We start from the raw sequence: 20,974 nt of genomic DNA on the forward strand, positions 1-20,974 counted from the left end.
TACATCACACATCTTTCCCCCAAATACAAAACAAGCAGAGGAGGGGATTCAGAGGTCATTGAAAGGGATCCCTGGAGGATTTAAATCTAGGTAAAGTGTTAACATGGAGCCCCTAGAGGAAGAATGAAAATGGAAAGTCCTGCCTGCCCTTAGTCAATTTGCAAATTACCTTCTCCTGTCCTTATCCTTTCCACATGTAGGGTTTGACCTCTTTACATGTTTTTGGCTAATGCAATTCCAGAGTTTGAACTAGAAAACTTAAAGTTTCAAATATTTGGTAAAAAAAAAAAAAAAAAAAACTCCAAAAGAAAAAACAACACCTCAATAAAAGAAGCAGGAAACAAACCTTTTCCTTTAAAGTGTAGAAAGCAGCCACTGTCCTGGGGCAGGTAGTAGTCCTGGAAATTGTTACACTTAAGGACATCTAATTTCAATGGTTGCTGCCATTCCTGTGAAAGTAACTTCAACCTCTAAATCTCAGTAATTCTGAGGGGCTGTCTCTTCTTTTTTACCCAAATTCATTATACTGAAATTAACCTGTTCTCTAAGAGGAATTTGGGAGGAGGGCTGGCTCTTCTCCTTCCTCCCACATACAATAGCTGATGACTCTGTAAGATTTCTTAGTTCAAGAAAGAATATGAGAGTCTGTACACCATTTAAGTTGCTGTAGGAAGTAATAGAACCAAACCAAACTCCTGGGCTATAAAAGAAAGAAGGCTTTAATATAATAATATTCAAATCTAGCTTTTACTATTTAAGATAAATATTGCCACTCCAAGTAGGTAAATAGATGGGAGGAAAAAGTGTCAAGGAGATGGGATTCATCACAGCAAGTGTCCAAGCTGCTGAGGAAAGGTTGCACTATCACTGGACATTCACTCAGTCCTGAGCTTGATTGTGGCCAATTCTTCTTGTTCTTGAGTTCCACTGGTCAGTTAGGATTGGGGCTCCAGCTGGCAGGACAGGATGTAGCTAAAGAGAGAATGACACCTGTGAGTCGACCAGGAGCTACAATTCAGGTGTCTCTCCCAGTGTTTTCCCAGTAGCTGGAATCTGGTGTTCCAGTGATCACCAGGAAACAAGGCTTGAGGCTGCCCAGGGAGCCATGGATGCAGGATCCCTAGAGTGGCCACCAGAAAGAGTCCACGCCTTTGCTCAGCTCCTGATGGGCCTCACCTCTCATCCTCACTGAGTCGCTCCACAGCCTGGAACCAGGCTCTAAACTGCTCCTTCGGTTCTAGAGTGTAGTTATCTGCAGCCACCTGGAGGAGCATGATCTCTTTCATTACTTCGTATTCCTAGGCCAAGAGAAGAACAGGATGCACACAGAGCCTGGGTGGGTTGAGCAGTGGGATAGGGGACCAGTCCTAGGTCTTTGCACATGTGGCAGCCTTCCTTCCCTGATAAATTCATCCAGTCTCAACCTGTTCGCAGAGGTGAGTATAAATAGCCCCTCCTCCTGCAGGAAGTTATCCCTGATGCCACTCCCCTGACTTCACTTACCAGATGGATGGGTCTTACACTTTTTCATTATCAAACTATTCCAGTAAATGTGTGATGGAGGGGATGAAGCCAAGAAATATTCTTCCCAGGGGCATCTCTGGTATCCACTCCCCTACACTTCCCTAATAGGAAGTGCCACAAATGCTCACCTTAGTTTTTTTCTTATGGTTGATCTCATCGCCCTAGAAAGCAAATAGCCAAAGTCCATCAGAAAGAGCCCCTTGTTATTGCTTGTTCCTTATACACATCCTTTCTCATGTTGTTCTCGTGCCAGGACACACTAGAAGACTGTCCATACACAGATAACAGGACTGGGATATAAGCCAGGCTCTGGGGTCCAGAGAAAGGAGGACATGGGGTGGACAGTCAAGCACCTTATAGCACAACCCTCTCTGATGACAGAAGGGGAGGCTGAAACCTCTGGGGGGAGGGGGCTGTTAGGCTATGTAAGTGCTTGCCGATGTGGAGGTGCCTGACTTTGCTCTCCCCCCATAAGCAGCCTGAGAGGGAGAGGCTGAGGTCAACTCAGACAAACTTCATGCAGCTTTGCATTCAGACAGTCTTGGGCACCAGGACCAGTGTCATAAGTGCAAACTCCCTTCACTCATCACTGAGATGAGAAACTCTAGCTCACAGGGGTAGCTGTGAAGCTCTCATGAGGGGAGGTTTGCCAAGTACTGAGGTCTCAGGACTCATTACAGGGGTTCTCCACTCCCAAACCTCAGGATTCTGGGCCCTCCTACACAATCTAGAGGTTCACTCACCTTCAGATAGTCCTCCATTGCAGTGTCCAGCATCACCATGTCAGTGAGGAAAGTGCCAAGGAAGGGGACAACACCCTGTGTCATTAGAGTAGGGGTGGGATGAGTCCCTGCTCTCAGGTGCACACAGGGACCCTCCCTTGAAAATGCTTCAGCCTCCTGGTCCACCCCAGGTTCTCACATGGAGCAGCCTAGGATCCCTAGCAGCCGCCTCTCAATTCCCCCTTACCCTCACCCTCCAAGGACATCAGACTTCTCCTAATCACCACCAGGGCCTGCTTTTAGAAAATCAAATTGTATGTAGTCCTAGGCCCCTCTCCACCCACAAATCCATTCTGCATCCAGCTGGATAGACCCTCCTCCCAGTCACTTTAAAATAAGAGTTTTGGAAGCTGTGGCAACAAGAGGAGGAGCTGGAGTAGAAAGGTCCACCTGTCTTGATCTGGAGGCCTCCAGCTGTCAGAGAGGAGCCCTTCTCCTCTCACTCTGGAGGCTCTATTCCCCAGGAACACTCACCTTCTTCTGCAGCCTTTTCTGGGCTCTCTGGCGGCTCATCATCAGGGTGGCCCATTTAGATGGCCGCTCCTGCAGGGGCAAGGACAAGTTCATTGAGACCATAATATCCTCAGTCCACTCCCCCCCCCCCCACCATCTTTGACTTGAGACCCTGGACATCTGACCCAAGTCAGCTGGTACCAATGCTACATTATCCTTAAACATGCTGTGAGTGATTCTAGCACAATCTCAGCTCCAACATTCACTCCATGTGTGACCTTGAACTTGCAGCCTGGCCTTCCTGAGCTTGTTTTCTCATTGAGAAAAGTGAGAACACCACCTACATCACATGGTCTTCTGAGGACTCAGTGTCCTATTACTATCATTATTGTTTCCCTCCACCCATCCCAACCCCACTACTGAGCAGAGGGCTGTCCTCTGGGCTCTCAAGCTGTATACAGGTCCCCATCTGGACTAGCTGTTAATATGGAGAGACAGGGTGTCTATAGCATCTGGTTGAACAGCACCTTCTTGCTCCACCCCCAATGGAATCTTCACCCCAAACTGTAACCATATTCATACCAAAGGCTTCACCTCCCCAAGGAATGCTTCAGATCATTCCCCTACACAGCAGTCTTTCTTCATCCACTCAGGACCCTGTTCCCTCAGGCCCCACCCTCTCTCTTCCCAAACCTCCTCCTCCCATGATACCTTCAGGAACAGTTCCCTTCTCTGTGGGTTATCTTCAGTGCACAGCTTTTTAAATTTTTGAAAGCTCTTCCTGAATAGAGGAAAAAATGGCAGAAAAAATTATAGGAATCATGTGGCTTGAATGTAAGTCCCTCTTATTTGAGTACTCCAAAAAGTCAAACTGCCAGTATTAGGGTTTTCTCTGGATTCCTCTGAGAACTAAGGTGTTTGTAGGACATGGAGGGAGCTCTCATGTGAGTCATCCAGTGCCACCATTTCCATATTAATTGAGCAACTCTGTTTCAGTCAGGTGTGGTTTCAATTGGGCAGAGAGTTTTGTTGCTGTAAAGTAAGCGCTTGATAATATTTAATTTGGGTCAACTCAGTGCGTGATATTTAAGAAAAAATATTTCTGTAGCTGGAGTCAGGGTGGACTATTCTCCAGGGTGGGTTATAGACCTGTACACCAGCCCAGGTTCTATTGCCAGGGTTTGCTGCCTCCCAGGAGGGTCCCAGTTACTGAGGGGGAAAAGATGTGCATATGGGAAATCCCTCATCCACCCTGATCCTTCTATGGAGAGAGGCATACTCACCTGGAAACTTTCTCCCATGTCTTCTTCAGAGAGTAAATTGAGGCACTCTGCAGAGCAGAGAGGATGGCATGCAGTGAAGAGTAGTTCCGCATGATTTGACAGGCCTGGGGAGGGAAGAGAATGAGTGGTCATGTGGGTAGCAGGAGTCCTATTTGCTCTAAAGTATCAGTCTCCCTCAGTTTAAATTTTCCCTCCAAGATGACAGATATCCAGGTGCCTGCAGAAGGGCACATATAAGACCCAAAGAGTAACACTGCTGGGGAGAGGGAAGATTTTAGCTCATTCCAAGGAAGGAGCCAGGTAGGAACTGAGCGTTCCACCATTGGGACATGCAAGTAAAGGTCAGCATGTCCCTGGAGGGAAGAGCCTAGGGACTGTGCAGACCCTAGGGCTTAGACTAGGGACTCCAACCCTGAGAATTGATAAAGGAAATATCAGTTTCCAAGGCTCAGAAGAGTGACTCATCTTGGCCTCCCATAAAATACCTTGGCCACCTTTATCCAGTGCTCCACCACCATGGCCCTGTCCTGGGCTATCATTCTTGGGTTTCCAAGGCAGGTGGTGATGACACAGTTGACCACACTGTTAAATTGGGTGACGGTAGCACAGACTGTGGGTGCCAGGTGCTCATTACCAGGCTTATTCCGCTTGGACCAGATGGAGCCCAGGCACTGATGAGGCAGCACCTTCTTGAACAGCTCCTAGAGAATGGGGTGGGGAGGGTAGGAGTGTTCAGCCAGCCATTTCACATTCAGGATTAGTGTCCTAGGTAGGAGGTTACCAGGTCAGAGCTTTAGTTCCTGAAGCTGAGAATGTGGCCTGAGCCTGATTGGAATCCCTGGATTTCATTCCATTCTATTTTCACTGAGGGAGTCAAGTACAGGAAGACCTAGGAGTGAATACTGGCAGGGAAGGAAGGAGAGAATTTGTACCCTGGTCATCCTTGCTAACCCCAGCCTCTAGATGACAGTTCAATGTGACTCCTCACAAGGGGGCATTTTCCACTCCACCTGTTTTTCCCTTTGGTCCTACTCTCCTTTCGATGCACATTCCCCCATGACAGTTACAACCATAGGTTTCTCTGTTTCCCCTTGTAGTTATGTACATGTCAGATGCCTAATAAGTGCACAGGGTGTTAAGACTCCAAGGAAGATGGGTGGGTGACCCATGGACTTGACTGCACCCAGTGAGCTGTCTTCCTCCACCTGAAGGACCAGGGCCTACCCATTTTTCTAGCTGTTCTATCTCATTTAATCTACACAGTAACTCTGCATCAATTCTTATCAGTGCCTATCTCTACAGTTTGCAGCTGGACAGTGAAAGCTTGATTTAAGGACCTTGGCAGGGTAACATGGTTGATAAGTGGTCGAGCTGAAATTTGGACCCGGACTATAGTAGTCCACATCAGGGAAAGGCAGGTCTGGGTTAGCTGACGGCAAAAATGTAGAAAGTGCCCTGCCCTGTCCTGCCCTGAGAGCCCAGCTTCTTACCGCATCTATGTACGTTAGCTGCTCTGCCACCAGCTTGGGAGGGAAGTCCATGAGGCTGGGCTTCTCCTCATTCAGCTGGTTCTTTGGGGTCACATGCCCGTGGCAGGAAGGCTCTGGCGCTGGAGTTGGCTCTGTCTCTATTTTTAGAGCTGGAGTTAAAATTCTAAGTAAAGCTGATGATTGAGCTGATTGTAGCTGTGGACCTGGCACATATGCTGAAGAAGATGTTAGCACTTGTTCCAGTTCTGGAACAGCTGATGGAGGTGATGCTGGCTCTGACGCTTGAGGTGATGGTTGAAACATAACTGGCGCTGTCTCTAGTTCCATAGTAGACCCCTTTTCTGGCTCTGCAACTGGAAGGAGCCCTGGGGCTGGCACTGGACCAGGATAAAGAGAAAGGTTCATCCACATAACTGACTTTCCAGGTGCCTTCCCAAAAACAGGACAGGTACCATTGCTTTCAAAACAATATTCAGCCCATGAACCCCACCCCAGTTAGTCTTCCCAGATTTTAATCCCCTTTACCATCTGACTCTGCCTCAGTGGGCTCCAGAGTTTCCTGATGCACCAGGATAAGGGCGGTGTGGTTCTTCAGGTTCCAGTCATGCAGCTTCATATCCACATAGGCTGTCTTTACTTTGAAACTGGTAAAATTCAGAGACTGCCAGGTATCCTGAAATTTCTGGTCAGGCCATGTACTCAAGATGGGAGAGAGGGTGCTGGGTAGAGTCATGTGTGGAGAAGCATCAGAGGCCTGGCCTTTTATTCCACACTGTACTCCCACAGCATCATTATTTCTCTATGGATCCCAGAGGATGGCCCAGCCCACTTCCAACCCCGCCTTTGCAGTGGAAGGCCTAGTCATCCAGAAAACCTGTGTGAGTCTGGTTTTTTCACTGATACTCTTCTCACCACGGCCTTGGGCATAGTCAATGCCATCCTCAGTAAAGACCAGTAATAGGGCTTACGTTTGAGGCCGATTTATGAGCAGTCTTCTCACTACACCTTCTGTTCTTGGCCCTAGTTGCTGTGGTAAGCAGAGGTAGATATGGAGAGAAGCAGGCAGAGCCAGATAGAACAGTAGAAGGGATGGGTCTCTTAGGCACCAACTGAACCCAGACTGTGCTTTGCTTCCCAGTTTTGGGGCCCCATCCACAGCTCTCTTTGACTCATTTGCTTCTTCACAGGAAGCCCCCAAACATAAGCCCTCCTATGGAAATCAAGAGATCTGTGAGTTCCATGGTTCTGAAAGTCCTCCTCCAGCCACAACCCCTAAAGTCTCTTATGCTGCTCTGTGGATGCAGGAGGCCCTCCTACTGAACCTGAAGACCTGAACATGAGTATGTTTACTTGGTCTTGTAGTCTGTCATAATGGTCAAATAAGGGACAATCCTTTCATACCCAGAGGACGCCATGAAAATGTCACATATAATGAACCAAGGACATGAGTGTAGAGTGATTGCCTACTCTCTGACTAGAATTGACACCAAGGCATTGTGTCTACTTTATTCACTGAATTATCTTAGTGACTAGAAAAGTGCCTGCATTACTAGGTGATTAACATATACTGTTGATTGAATTAACCCAACCAGTACTTTTCAGATAACTGTGTGGGCCATGGGTGCCTCTGCCTGTCCCCCAGCAAGCCCTAGTCTGGCCATATAAAGGAAAAATACCAAGCCCAGCTAGATAGAATCTCAGAAGTCCTTTGCAAACAGGACAACTTCTGCTTTCCATGTCCTTTTCTAAATTCAGAAGTGCCACAGGCCTGCGAGGGTTGAGGTTGAGAGCTTCTTCACTGGAGAGAGAGAGAACTATTAAACCTAAAGATACTCAGCATGTCCAGCAGCCCTTTCTACAGAGTCAGGCACCAGATAAGCCCATGCCATGTTTTCTCCCATAGTTTACTACAGTTGACACTGTGAGGTTCATCCTCTTACCACCGCACTCCCAGAAGAGGAAAGTGAAGCTCATAGAGGTGCAGTGACATTCCCAAGATACACAAGTAGTAAATGGGAGGCTCCCCCCTGTGCTGTGTATGAGGCAAGCACTCACCTTTTGAACTGCTGTCCCAGGACTAATTGGGCCATGGGGAACACCTGGTATATGCAGAAAATGGTTGTGATGTTTGAGATGTTTCTATCCTGGAAAGGTGATTGTAGCAGGGACTGTAAAAAATTTTCCATTGTGCCTTCCTTGAGCTTCAGCATTGTACAGGCCTCATCCAGGGACAGGGTTGATTCCTTTTAACACCGGGTAGACAAGGAGGGGCATGTAGTCAGCTTCAATACCATGAACTACCAGGAAGATCAGGGTCTGGTTCTCAGACCAAAGACCCCCATCCCTTTGGGAACTTGTGAAAGAGAAGGGACTCGGGTGCCCACACAGAATAAGGTTCTAGGCTTAAAATTGCAATTGGTTTTATGGGGGAAATGATAAACCATTGGTAACTTCCAAGCATTCTCTTAGCTGAGCAACAATAGCACTTCTTTTAATAGCCTATATTAAGAGCATTATGCCAGTGAGTCATCAGTAAACATCCCTACTGTAGATATGAGAAAACAGAGGGTTAGAATTTCGAATGCTGCTCAAGATCATATAGGTTAGTCCTGAGAATTGTCAAAAGCATGGGCTGCATTTCCTCTAAGCTAATGAGGCTTGGTCTGTTCCTGATAGGGAGAAAGTTTCTGGGGGAAACCACCTTCTTCAGCAGGCCCCAGGGAGCCAGTCAATTGTAGTCTGGGTTCCAGGCTTACCCTGATCATCTCTGGGTCCCGAGAAAGGACATGAATCTGGACCTGTTCTCACCCTATACCAGCACTTGATGTTGTTGCTGGACTGATGCACCTGCTGCTTGTCAAGGGAGATGGAATTTAATCCTTAGAGCAGCTCATCAAAGATTTCCTGGGTGAAACTCTTAAAAGACAGAGGCAGGTATCTCAGCCAGGAGGCATCAAAGTCCTTCCACCCAATTAGTGCTTCCATGTTATGGCAGATCTAGCAACCTAAAACATTCTTTTAGGACACTTAAGATTTTCCCTGCATCACTGTTGACATGAAAACAGAATTGAATCCTGTCAAGTTCCAACAGACTTGAAAGGCTGAAACAGTGGCACACAACCTCCTTTATGGAATATTATGAAGACATATAAGAACACAGCTCATGACTTGGTGGGCCTACAATAATTTAATGTGTTCTGAGAGACAAGACATTACAGAAACATATAGAATGGCTTCATCCCACCCTTAATTTTGTGTTAAATCACCCTGTTTTGTGTGATGATATGTAAGGGCTTGGAGAAGTTCTGCAAGGACAGTGGAGCTGAGTGCTACCCAGGATATCTGGGGCAAGTAGGTAAAATAATAAAACAGCAGTAAAATGCAAAGATACTCATGGCCTCATGAAAAGTAAAAAATAAATAAATAAATAAAAATGATTAATTAAAAACATTAAATATGTTCTCTATCAAAATATAAAAAATAAAATACATACACAATACATGCATTCTCTACCATTCCAACATATGTAAAGAGTGTCCTCCTACCTTACCACATAGCTGGTGGCAGAGGTTTGGATATTCAGATTATTTTGTGGTTGGGCCTGTGGGACGCTCATGTGGAAATACAATGTGAGGGCCTCAGGTTTGGCCCCATATTTATGTGCAGGCCCTGGGTGTGAAAAACCCTCTTCCCATTCTTACCTCAGAGCAGCGCTGATTCTTGGTATCCTTCTGCACCTGACACTTATCTAGGGCGCTGCCGTAGTTGAAGCCATGGACCAGCTCCTCAAAGATATCTTGGGTGAAGCTCTGCAAGTACAGTGCCCCGTAGTCGGGCCAAGAGACCTTAGGGTCCTCCCTGGACATTGCCACAAGGGGACATCCCCATTAGAAATTGTGTTCTCTACAGTACAGGCTAAGAGGGGAAGCTGTAAAGACATCCAGCAAGGAGGAAACCAGAAGAAACTCTAGGGCTCGTAATTAACATATAGGTAGTTGAACTTGGTCCCCAGCAATTATCGTCTCCTGCCTGCCAAGACCTGGGGTATGAACATGAGAGATGTGCTAGGCTTTCAACACCTGACATCTTGCTTCTGCTCATGAAGGGCATAGCCCTCGTCCTCTGTCCCCTCCCCTGATCTCTCTCTCTCTCTCTCTCTCACACACACACACACACACACACACACACACACACACGAGGGGCAAGAGGTGTAGGCCTGCTCTGGGCAGGATCAGAGTTGTGGCATGCTCTCCAGTGGGCTGCCCTGAGCTACCTTGTGTTACCTGTGAGCGCCTCCTGCCAAATGACCAACAGCTTCGGAGATGAGGGCTGAGCTGATGTCTACAGTGACATAAAGGTTTCTCACTCTGGGCTTTCTTAAGCCCACATATCCTGAAAATGGGGATACAGCAACAGAACATTTTGTTCTCTAGAGTGACTCTGGGCAAGTGAGCTGGAAAGCAGGCCATCTCTAGAATGTGGGCACCTGGTTACCAGAGTTCTAAGTTCTGTTGAAGCCTATCACCAAGGAAGTGAAGTCACTTTTTCAAGATTCCAGTACCTGGGGCCCTTCTTTAAATGAGACCTATCTAGAACCCCTTATTGATAGTTGACTGCTTATCTTTCTCCTCCAATGTCATCTCCTTAACTGTAAACAATGAGTCAAAAATGCCATAGCCACAACTCCCTGGAAATGCAAGTAGGGTTCTAATTTTGAGGATACAGAACTGAATTCAGCTTTTTTTCTTTGTTTTACCAGTTATATGTCCTAACTCAATGTGTCTCTCAAGTATTCCATAGTTTCCTAATGTGCATGTTGGGATCAGGCTAGAATATACTTCCTAGGAGCCTCATCGGGTGTAAATGGATAATATATGGATAATATTTATAATATGTGTGGGCTGGGGCACCTGGGTGGCTCAGTCGGTTAAGCGTCCGACTTCGGCTCAGGTCACAATCTCGCGGTCTGTGGGTTCGAGCCCCGCGTCGGGCTCCGGGCTGATGGCTCAGAGCCTGGAGCCTGCTTCCGATTCTGTGTCTCCCTCTCTCTCTGACCCTCCCCCGTTCATGCTCTGTCTCTCTCTGTCTCAAAAATAAATAAACTTAAAAAAAAATTTAATATGTGTGGGCTGTTGTCCAGTGTATCTGAGGCCCAAAATCAAGTATGGAAGAATTAAAAAAAGGGGCGGGATGTGGCATGGAGTACTATTCAAAAGAGACATCAGTGTAGTAATGGAACAGCCACTCTTCCTCTTGGCCTTATTTTAATACGGGTCCCATGATGGGGTAGAATGGTAGTAAAACCAGTTGTTTCCTGTTGTATTTAGAATGAGACTCAGTTGTCTCATTTCAATCTATGAGGGGGCAGCCTTCACAATGGCTCCCCATGCTGACTTGTGGTATATTGTTTTGTAACTCCTAAGTGGCTAGCGACTGGTTTCTGACCGATAGGATACAGCCAATGTGATGGAAAGTCATGTCTAAGTTTCAATTTCAAATAGTCTTTCACTTCCTAGTTACTTCCTCTCATGTACCATTTCTCTCCTCTTTCCCTTTCCCTTTTTCTTTATCCCTTTTTTCTTTACCTTTCTTTAACCAAAAATCAAGTAGTGTTTTGAGCTGCCATTATATAGAGGCTCACATGGCAGAGAACTGAGGCAGTGTCCAGGCTGAAAGACACATAGGAACCCAGGCTCTGAGTCCAAATGGCATCCTGAATCATATGAGTCAACTTGGGAGAAAATATTCTTCCAATCTAGCCTCAGTTGAGGCCACAGCTGCAGCTTCTGACATACCCTGAGGCTGGGGAACCAAGTTAATATGTGCCTGGTTTCCTCATCCACAAAAAATTGTGAGGTATTAAATATATGTGTTTTACAGTGCAAGGTATTGGGACAATGCAGTAACAGAAGAGCAACAGATAACTTTCTACCAGGCCTCAGCACTTCTCCCTGCCCCTCCTCCCTCCCCTTTGCTCTCCTCCTAGTTTCCCTCCAGCCACACTGGCTGCCTTTTTCACCTCCTCTGGACAAACTGGCTTCTGTTAGTGAGTGTCTGAAGCAGTGGTAGCTTCTTCCTGACACACTGCACGATGACTTGTTCAAGTCTAGCTCCCTTTTGTCATTCTGTTCTCAGCAATGTCATCCCCAGTGAGGCCTTTCATACCTTCCTACCCAATGACTCTCCAGCCTTCATTCATAGCACACATCATTTGCTTTTTTCTTTCACATGCCTTTGCTTTTGTGCTATTGCCTATCTCTAGACTTGAGTTCCTGGAAGGCAGGTAGCTCTTGGTATTTTCAGCTCCACACATGGGCCCAACAAGGTACCTGGCATCAGGTTAAAAGCTTAGTGCATAGTTAATAAATAAATGACAAGGTCTTGGAGCCCATCTCCCCTTTTAACCACCTACACTGAAGAGAGAAATACTGCTAACAGTTTCAAGTTGTTTCTGGGCAGGAGGACAACCACAATGGCCTGTACATGACTTTTCATGCTCCAGTTCCTCCAGCAGAACACCCTAGGTATCATGGAAGAAGACTTCTTGAATTCTGTTCTCCAGCTCTAGCATTATAGCCCCAAGCAGGCATACCACGGAAAAAAGGGATACCTTTATTTGGGTATCCTCAAGGCAGTGGCTTTCCAGAGTCACGTGGGCAAAAGAACAGGACCTTCAGCTTCCAAAGCAAAGGATTTCAGATGCCTCCTCCTACTCTTTTTTCTGTCCACTCCCATGGTGTCCTCTTTACTAATACATCACCCTCACCTCAGCCAGAAGAGTGATTCTGCACCCACCATTGCATATCCAATTAGGACCCTGAAGGTTCAGTGCAGACTGGTCTTGTCCATGGACCCCAGATGCAGTGTACAGTGCTCTGGCATTTTCCCAGAGAATATAAACAAAGACAAACAGGTGCATAAAAAGGTGCCTGATGTAGCTAACCATCAGAAAGATGCAAACCAAGGTCACATTGATATATCACATCACATCAATTTGAATAGCTATCATAAAAAAGACAAGGGATAAATGCTAGTGAAGATGTGGGGAAAAGGGAACCTTTGTCCACTATTGGGGGGATAGAAAGTTGGTACACTCACTATGGAAAATAGTATGGAGATTTCTCAAGAAATTAAAAATAGAACATAATCTAGCAATTCCACTTCTGGGAACACATCCATAGCAAACAAAACAATATGTCCAAGAAATCTCTGCATCTCCATGTTCAGAAGGCATTATTTTCAACAGTCAAGACACAGAAAAGTTTTTGAAATTTGAAGCCAAATGACTTTGAGTCTGGGAGGAAAAGAGACTAAGCTGCTACCAGGGAGACACCGGGACAACCTGAGGGGCCATAGGTGGGTGATTGTGGACTGGGAGAGATACAATGGGCCACGCTGGCACAGAGGGAAGGGATCCCCTTCTGTGGAGAGACAAGGGGAAGAGAAAGAGAGTCTGGGGAAGCTTAAGGCTGTATGTGGACAAGAGATAAACCTCCGATTGGGACAGAGAGGGATCCCATCTCTAACTGTGGGACTTTCTCCAGACTGGAGCTGGCTGCCCTGTTCACACACCTGGGGAGGAGGGGAGCCAACCCCAGGCTTAGTGGCTAGGTCAGGACGCTGTCTGCAGTAGGAGAAAGCGGTCCCCTTCCTGAAGGGCTGCAGGATAAGACAAAACCAGCTGGGACCACATATTGGGTGGCATGGAGAGACACTTCCCCAGTATCAGGGTGCACAGAGAGGGGGGTTTGAATCCTAGCCAAGCACTGGGGCACGGGAGTTGGTGGAGTGAGGCAGACTGCGTCCTCTGCACCCATAGCACAGTGAGAACAGCTTGAACAGAGTGATTTGGGACACCAAGTCTGTGGAGAAGAGACTGCGGGGTGGTCGTCATTTTTCTTCCCACCACCAGCAACATGGGGCCTCAGAGATCAGTTCACAGAGTCCACAGTGGAAGTGGGACCCATCTACACCAAACCACACTCCTCTGTGCCAGGTAACTGTATCTACTGGAGTGGGATAGACACTGAGGAACCAGACAGCCCCCTTCTCCAGACCAGCACTGCTGCATTGCCTGGATTAATTCTCAGACAATTCTTGCTATTTATATTCTTCCTTCCTTTTCTCCTTCAAATCTCTTCCCTCCTCTAGTCTGGTTACTCTGTTGGTTTGTTTAAGCAGACATATTTAATCCATTCTCTTGATATATGTTCTACACCTACTTCTTTCCTTTCTCTCTCTGGAATAATCAAGCCCTTTAGTTTCTCTGTCTGGGTAACTTTATCTTTGTTTCTTTTTCCACACCTCCTTCTTTATTCTCAATAAGATACTAGCAAATCGAATTCAATATCACATAAAAAGAATTATTCAACATGATCAAGTGGGATTCATTCCTGGGATGCAGGGCTGGTTCAATATTCGCAAATCAATCAATGTGATACATCACATTAATACAAGAAAAGATAAGAACCATATGATCCTGTCAATAGATGAAGAAAAAGCATTTGACAAAATACAGCATCCTTTCTTGATTAAAACCCTCAAGAAAGTCGGGATAGGAGGAACATACTTCGACATCATAAAAGCCATTTATAAAAAGCCCACGGCTAATATCATCTTCAATGGGGAAATAGAGTATTCCCCCTGAGACCAGGAACACGCCAGGGATATTCACTCTCACCACTGTTGTTTAACATAGTGTTGGAAGTCCTAGCATCAACATTCAGACAACAAAAGGAAATCAAAGGCATCAAAATTGGCAAAGATGAAGTCAAACTTTCACTTTTTGCAGATGACATGATATTTTACATGGAAAACCTGATAGGCTCCACCAAAACTCTGCAAAATTGATATATGAATTCAGCAAAGTCGCAGGATACAAAATTAATGTACAGAAATCAGTTGCATTCTTATACACTAATAATGAAGCAACAGAAAGACAAATAAAGAAACTGATCCCATTCACAACTGCACCAGGAAGCATAAAATACCTAGGAATAAACCTAACCAAAGATGTAAAAGATGTTTTCAGATGTATGCTGAAAACCATAGAAAGCTTATGAAGGAAAGTGAAGAAGACACAAACAGAAAAACATCCCGTGCTCATGAACTGGAAGAATAAATATTGTTAAAATGTCAATACTACCCAAAGCGATCTACACATTCAATGCAATCCCAATCAAAATTGCACCAGCATTCTTCTCGAAGCTAGAACAAACAATCCCAAAATTTGTATGGAACCACCAAAGACTCCAAATAGCCAAAGTAATATTGAAGAAGAAAACCAAAATGGGAGGCATCACAATCCCAGACTTTAGCCTTTACTACAAAGCTGTCATCATCAAGACAGCATGGTATTGGCACAAAAACAGACACATAGACCAATGGAATAGAATGGAGACTCCAGAACTGGACCCACAAAAGTATGGCCAACTAATCTTTGACAAAGCAAGAAAGAATATCCAATTGAAAAAAGACAGTCTCTTTAACAAATGGTGCTGGGAGAACTGGACAGCAACATGCAGAAGGATGAAACTAGACCACTTTCTGACACCATTCACAAAAATAAACTCAAAATAGATAAAGGACCTGAATGTGAGACAGGAAACCATCAAAACCCTAGAGGAGAAAGCAGGAAAAAACCTCTCTGACCTCAGCCGCAGCAATTTCTTACTAGGCACATCTCCAGAAGCAAAGGAACTAAAAGCAAAAATGAACTATTGGGACTTCATGAAGATAAAAAGCTTCTGCATTACAAAGGAAACAATCAACAAAACTAAAGGGCAACTGATGGAGTGGGAGAAGATATTTGCAAATGACATATCGGATAAAGGGCTAGTGTCCAAAATCTATAAACAACTCACCAAACTCCACACCTGAAAAACAAATAATCCAGTGAAGAAATGAACAGAAGACATGGATAGACATTTTTCCAAAGAAAGCATCCCAATGCCCAATAGACACATGAAATGATGCTCGACATCACTCCTCATCAGGGAAATACAAATAAAAACCACACTGAGATACCACCTCATGCTGGTCAGAGTGGCTAAAATGACCAAATCAGGAGGCTATAGATGCTGGTGAGGATGTAGAGAAACGGGAACCCTCTTGCACTGTTGATTGGAATGCCAACTGGTGCAGCTGCCCTGGAAAACAGCGTGGAGGTTCCTCAAAAAATTAAAAATAGACTTACCCTATGACCCAGCAATAGCACTGCTAGGAATTTACCCAAGGGATACAGGAGTGCTGGTGCATAGGGACACATGTGCCTCAATGTTTATAACAGAACTTTCAACAATAACTAAATTATGGGAAGAGCCTAAATGCCCATCAACTGATGAATGGATAAAGAAGATGTAGTTTTTGTATACAGTGGAATACTACTTGACAATGAAAAAGAATGAAATCTGGCCACTTGCAGCAACATAGATGGAACTGGAGGGTATTATACTAAGTGAAATAAGTCAGTCAAAGACGGATACCATATAATTTCACTCATATGTGGGTATTGAGAAACTTATCAGAACACCATGGGGGAGGGGAAAGGGGAAAACGTTACAGAGAGGGAGGGAGGAAAACCATAAGAAACTCTTACATACCGAGAACAAACTGAGGGTTGATGGTGGGTGGGGGGTAGGGGAAAGTGGGTGATTGCATTGAAGAGAGCACTTCTTGGGATGAGCACTGGGTGTTGTATGGAAACCAATTTGACAATAAATTATATTAAAAAATAAACAAAACAAGCAAAGCAGAAAGAAACCCACAAAAAACAGATTTTTAAATACAAAAAACAACAGAGGGGAGGTTGGTGGGAGGATGGGTGAAGTTGATAAAGGGATCAAGAGGTCCAGATTTCCAGTTACAAAATAATTAAATCACAGACATGAAAAGTATAGCACAGGCAAGATAGTCAATAAGATAGTTGTAACGTTGTTTGGTGACAGATGGTGACTACACTTATCGTGGTGATCACCAAGTATATAATTATACAGACTTGTTGAACCTGAAACCTGTATGCTCATTATACCACAATGTATAGTGAATATCACACTAAAACAATCTTAGTTTACTCATTATTTTTAATTGATTGAATCTTTTACCGCCCTGTTAATATAGGTTACGCAAATGGATTGATTTTTTTAAATTTATTTTTGAGTGAGAGAACATGAGTGGGATAAGGGCAGAGAGAGTTGGACGGGGGGTACAGAGGTTCTAAAGTGGTTTTCTCACTGACAGCAACAAGCCCAATGCAGGGCTCTAACGCATGAACCATGAGATCATGACCTGAGCTAAAGTTGTATGCTCAACTGAGCCATCCAGGCACCACTGGATTGATTTTTTAATACATATGATCATGTACTGACTACAGGTCTACAGATTCTCCTATTTTAAGTTTTGTTTAGGTGTTGTTATTTCTACCAAGTCAACCTCTCTGACTTTTATAATTCCTATTAAAACATATCCAGATACATTTTTAGTTCCATCAATGTTTAGTTAATTATAACATTTGACTATTTACCATTTGATTATTCTGTTTTGTGAAGATTATCATAACTAATAATATGCACCAGGTAGGTTCTAAGTATATATTATTGGAAAATAAAAAGTGTCAAAACATTGTATTATTTTGAATTATAGAAACCTAATTTGATTCAGCTCTTTAGGAACACGGTGTCTACCTAACAGGCGCTACAACCTTAGAATCATCCCACTCCTTGTATGAAATAGAAAGGATTTGCTTAGAACTACTTACAAGTAACAGTCAGATGGAAGCCATCTAGTGCCTCTCTCTGGTCATTCAGGTGGGAACAGAAATCAGGGATTCCACTCAAATTTCTGCTTTCAAAGCAAGACTTTTGTTATTTCTGTGGCTGAATAAAGAAATAGAAAAGAGAGGCTATGGAAAGTGAACAAAAGCCCAGTTTGTGTGACAATAAAATTCTCTTCTCCTCTTCAACTTCTGGTAGTTTCCACCTTTCCATTATCTCTTAATCTATACAGAGAAAGATTTCTTTTCAGGCAGCCATTCAGAAAATTACAAGGCAATGTTCCCAATGTCTACTGAAGCCAGGAGTGACAAGATGAAATTCAGGTCAATTTTTTGTGGTCAGAAGCATGCTGTGGGACTTTGGGGAGGCTGCTCAAACAGAAATGACACAGCTGGGAGGGCCTGCTTTGCTCTCCTTCTGCTCTCCTGCCTGATGTCTGAAATGAAGACAGGGTGGTTGGTCTAGCCTGAAGCTCCAACTGCCATCCTGGTCCATGGACAGCCCTGATGATAGGGACCACATGCTAAGATGTTGGAGCAAAAAGACAGATAATGTAAGAACTGCCATAGTGGGAATTTCAAGATTAAGTTGCATAACCTTCCTTTAGGATTTTGTTGTTGTTGTTGTTTCCTAATGAAAAAGGAGTATCTCTCTCCTGTGTGACCTTGGACAAGAGAGGTCACTTCTCTGGGACATATTCCCCTGTGCATAGTGGCAGAGATAAGAGTGAAGGCAGATTGGATAATTCTCATATCTGATGCTTTTACATGGCCAACATCTATGTTATTTTCTAATAGAAAGAGAAGGAATGTCATTGGACGAGGAGGGGGCAAGGGCACTGAGACTGGCACTTCATGACCAAAGGGATGGATATGCTGTCTATGCATGCACAACATGCCTAATCTCTCCTCAGTAGGGCATCTGGCTTTTGTTGTCTACCAGTCTTGAAATGAGGCCTTGTTGACTAGTGGCTTGTCCCCTAATGCACCCCTGTGATAATAAGCATTCTGTACCTATGCTTACCTGAGCAGCGTCCCACACTGACACCCCATTCAGTACTAATTGAGCATGAAAACTTACCCTGGCTGATCACTTGCTTATGCTGTTCCACATCTTAAATCCTGATGTACAATTGGGAAATTGTGGCCCAGAAAGAAGTAGGTACTGACTCATCCCACAGGAGGTTATCTGAAGATTAGGCCAAGCTCCAGCTTCCTTGGTCAAGTCTCAACCCTTCCCTTCAGGTTTATTTTAGAAATGAGAGACCCTAAGATCCTAGGAACCCTGCCCACTTCCTCCCCATATGGGGTTATTTTCATCCCTGCATCCTCACATGTACACAGGCACAAGAGCTCATATTGACTTCTCAAGTGAGGACCATGAAGGTACAATCAAGGAAGAGTAGAAACCAGGTAAGGGACATAAGGCAGAGGATAAAGAGCATGAAAGCAGCTCTTCCATGGAACAGGGGTATCCATTCTCCTGGCTTCATGCTTGGGAGCTCAAAAATGGGGAGGGGATCCCTACACTTCTAGATTTCTACCTAGTTCAGGGCTATCCCTGGCCCAGCCTGAAGAAGTCAGGACTGGGGTCTTGTCTTCCACATCTGTGGATACCTGGAGCTAAGATAAGACCATCTTGCCTTGGGTAGACTGGGTATATGATAAAAAGTTCAGTGTCCTCCTATATAAAGTAACTTCCTTCCTGTTGGTGACTGTAAGAATTTCATATGCTCATAAAGTTCCTAATGGCCTTGGATCTCCAGTGATGACCCACTGTGCACTGAGAACCTGAGAAAATGATTTACACTCCCTGGAGATCCTTTAGAACTGACAGAGGCTTCAGGGATTGTGTGGATAAGAGCTTGGGATAAAGAAGAATATGCCAGAGTACTGTGCACTCATACCACTGTCTAAGGACAAGATCAGTGCTTGTTGTACCCTGAGAGTTCTCATCTGGAAGTAAGTTAGGATGTCTCACAAGTAAAGAGGGCATTGTGGGGGTGGATAGGAATCAGAGAGCAAGGGAGGTTCTTGATGTCCCTCTCACAGCCTTGGAAGTTTTCAGGTCCTGCTCCTTTACCCTAGGGGTCTGAAGAGTCTCTGTTATGCAGACACTCAAATAAAGATGCCTGTTTTTGGTTGTGTTTCTGCCTGGGATGCAGTGCTGGTGCTGACCTCCAGGAGAAAGGCAGGCTCATGTCTTTTATGTCCACTGAGTTTTGGGGCAGTTTTTTCCTTTATTGTTTTCTGGGTTTTTTTTTTTTTTGTTCAGTTTTGTGGAGATATATAACATACAACATTCTATAAGTTATTAATGCTATGTGATATATTTCAAAGGTGCTAAGGTAGTAAACCCTAAAATATAACAAAGGAAAATGTATATATTTATTTTTGGTGGTGAATGTTAACTAAAGTTATTGTGGTAGCCATTACACAATATGTATATGCCAAGTCATTATGTTATACACCTTAAACTTCTAGAGCCCACTGTGCCTTTAGGCAGAGGTCTTTTGGGCTGTCTCTCCCCACCCCCTGCCTCAGAAACAACTTGCATCTCCCTTTATCAGCAGTGTTCACCTCCACTATTTGAGTTTGTTAAAAGTAGAAAGAGGGGCACAAGATCTTCCCATATGTTCATTCAACAACTCTGTGCCAAACCCTCACCCTGTGCCAGGAATCCTAGTGGGCCTAAGTGAGGGGTTGAAAGTAACCCAGTTGTCCCTGCTTGCCAGGAGGTCACAGTCTGAAGTGGAGATAGATAAGAGCACAAAAGCAAAGATATGTGAAGGAAAAGAGAAAGTGGTGTAGTGCAAACACTGCAGGGTGCAATGAAGGAGGGTTGGGGAGGGCAGTCTTAAAGTGTCACTAGGAGAATCTTGCTAGAACCAGAATGACAAGAGGGAGCCACCCTGAAGAAGTCTAGGAGCAGTGTGTCAGAGAGAAGCCACAATGGGTGCTGAAACTCAGAGCCAGAAGTTGGTTTGACCAAAGGAGTGTAGAAAGTTGGCCAGAGAGGCTGGAGAGAACCTGGCAGGAGAGAGGAGGGAAAGGAAAGCATGGCAGGACCTCATTCTGGGCCTGGTAGGCTGTTATAGTCTCCTTTCTGACTACATTGCCCCAAAACATTGCATTTTAAGACTACATATATTTTAATAACTCACAATTTGTGTGGACCAGTGATCTCGGTATGGCTTAGCTCAGTGTCTCTGCCTCGATGTAGCTCACAGGCTGGTGAGGGTTTTTTTTGTTTGTTTATTTTGAGAGTGAGTGCATTCACATTCATGAGCAGAGAGAGAGAGCAGGCATGCCCGCGCGCGAGAGAATCCCAAGTAGGCTCCACCCTGTCAGCATAGAATCCTGTGCAGAGCTCAATATCACAAACTGTGAGAGCATGACCTGAGCTGAAATCAAGAGCTGGACTCTCAACCGACTGAGGCACCCAGGTGCTCCTTTTTATCGTAGTTTAAAAAGATACTGTTCCATTTATTATTTTTCCCTGTGGAGACTATTTGGACACACAGAAACAAAACATTTATGATATTCTATGATAAGTAGAACAGTATAATAAGAGCTGGCTGTAAGCCTGGTTTTCTTGCATAGTTAACACTGGGGCCTGGGGAAATTACTGAACTTCTCTGTGCATTTCTTTCTTCCATTAACAAGGAAGCA

General features: G+C 44.7%; 1 protein-coding gene across 2 annotated transcripts; it reads right to left on the bottom strand.

Moving 5' to 3' along the window:
* Positions 1-701: 701 nt before the first annotated feature.
* Positions 702-10,043, bottom strand: LOC122236186 (ral guanine nucleotide dissociation stimulator-like). Of its 2 annotated transcripts, none has more exons than XM_042977076.1 (13): positions 9,816-10,043; positions 9,234-9,341; positions 7,588-7,775; positions 6,058-6,251; positions 5,533-5,909; positions 4,528-4,743; positions 4,043-4,146; positions 3,471-3,540; positions 2,781-2,849; positions 2,268-2,342; positions 1,653-1,685; positions 1,177-1,298; positions 702-972 (listed from the first exon to the last, which is right to left on the bottom strand). In XM_042977076.1, the coding sequence occupies exons 1-13, from the start codon at positions 9,999-10,001 to the stop codon at positions 936-938; spliced, it is 1,779 nt and encodes a 592-aa protein (XP_042833010.1). In that variant the 5' UTR covers positions 10,002-10,043; the 3' UTR covers positions 702-935. The 2 variants fall into 2 exon arrangements, with proteins under 2 accessions (XP_042833010.1, XP_042833011.1); XM_042977077.1 differs by having other exon boundaries at positions 9,806-9,894.
* Positions 10,044-20,974: the final 10,931 nt, after the last annotated feature.

Source organism: Panthera tigris, assembly GCF_018350195.1.
Source record: "Panthera tigris isolate Pti1 chromosome A3 unlocalized genomic scaffold, P.tigris_Pti1_mat1.1 chrA3_random_Un_scaffold_61, whole genome shotgun sequence".
NCBI classification, from domain to species: domain Eukaryota; kingdom Metazoa; phylum Chordata; class Mammalia; order Carnivora; family Felidae; genus Panthera; species Panthera tigris.

Excerpts from the sequence above, each read along its gene's own strand:
- LOC122236186 (XM_042977076.1), bottom strand. The coding sequence starts at position 10,001 with ATGGCCTGCTTTCCAGCTCACTTGCCCAGAGTCACTCTAGAGAACAAA. Across the intron at positions 7,776-9,233 it reads AGAATCAGCGCTGCTCTGAG|GAATCAACCCTGTCCCTGGA; the intron begins GTAAGAATGGGA and ends CGGTGTTAAAAG. Across the intron at positions 3,541-4,042 it reads ACATGGGAGAAAGTTTCCAG|GAAGAGCTTTCAAAAATTTA; the intron begins GTGAGTATGCCT and ends TCCTCTATTCAG.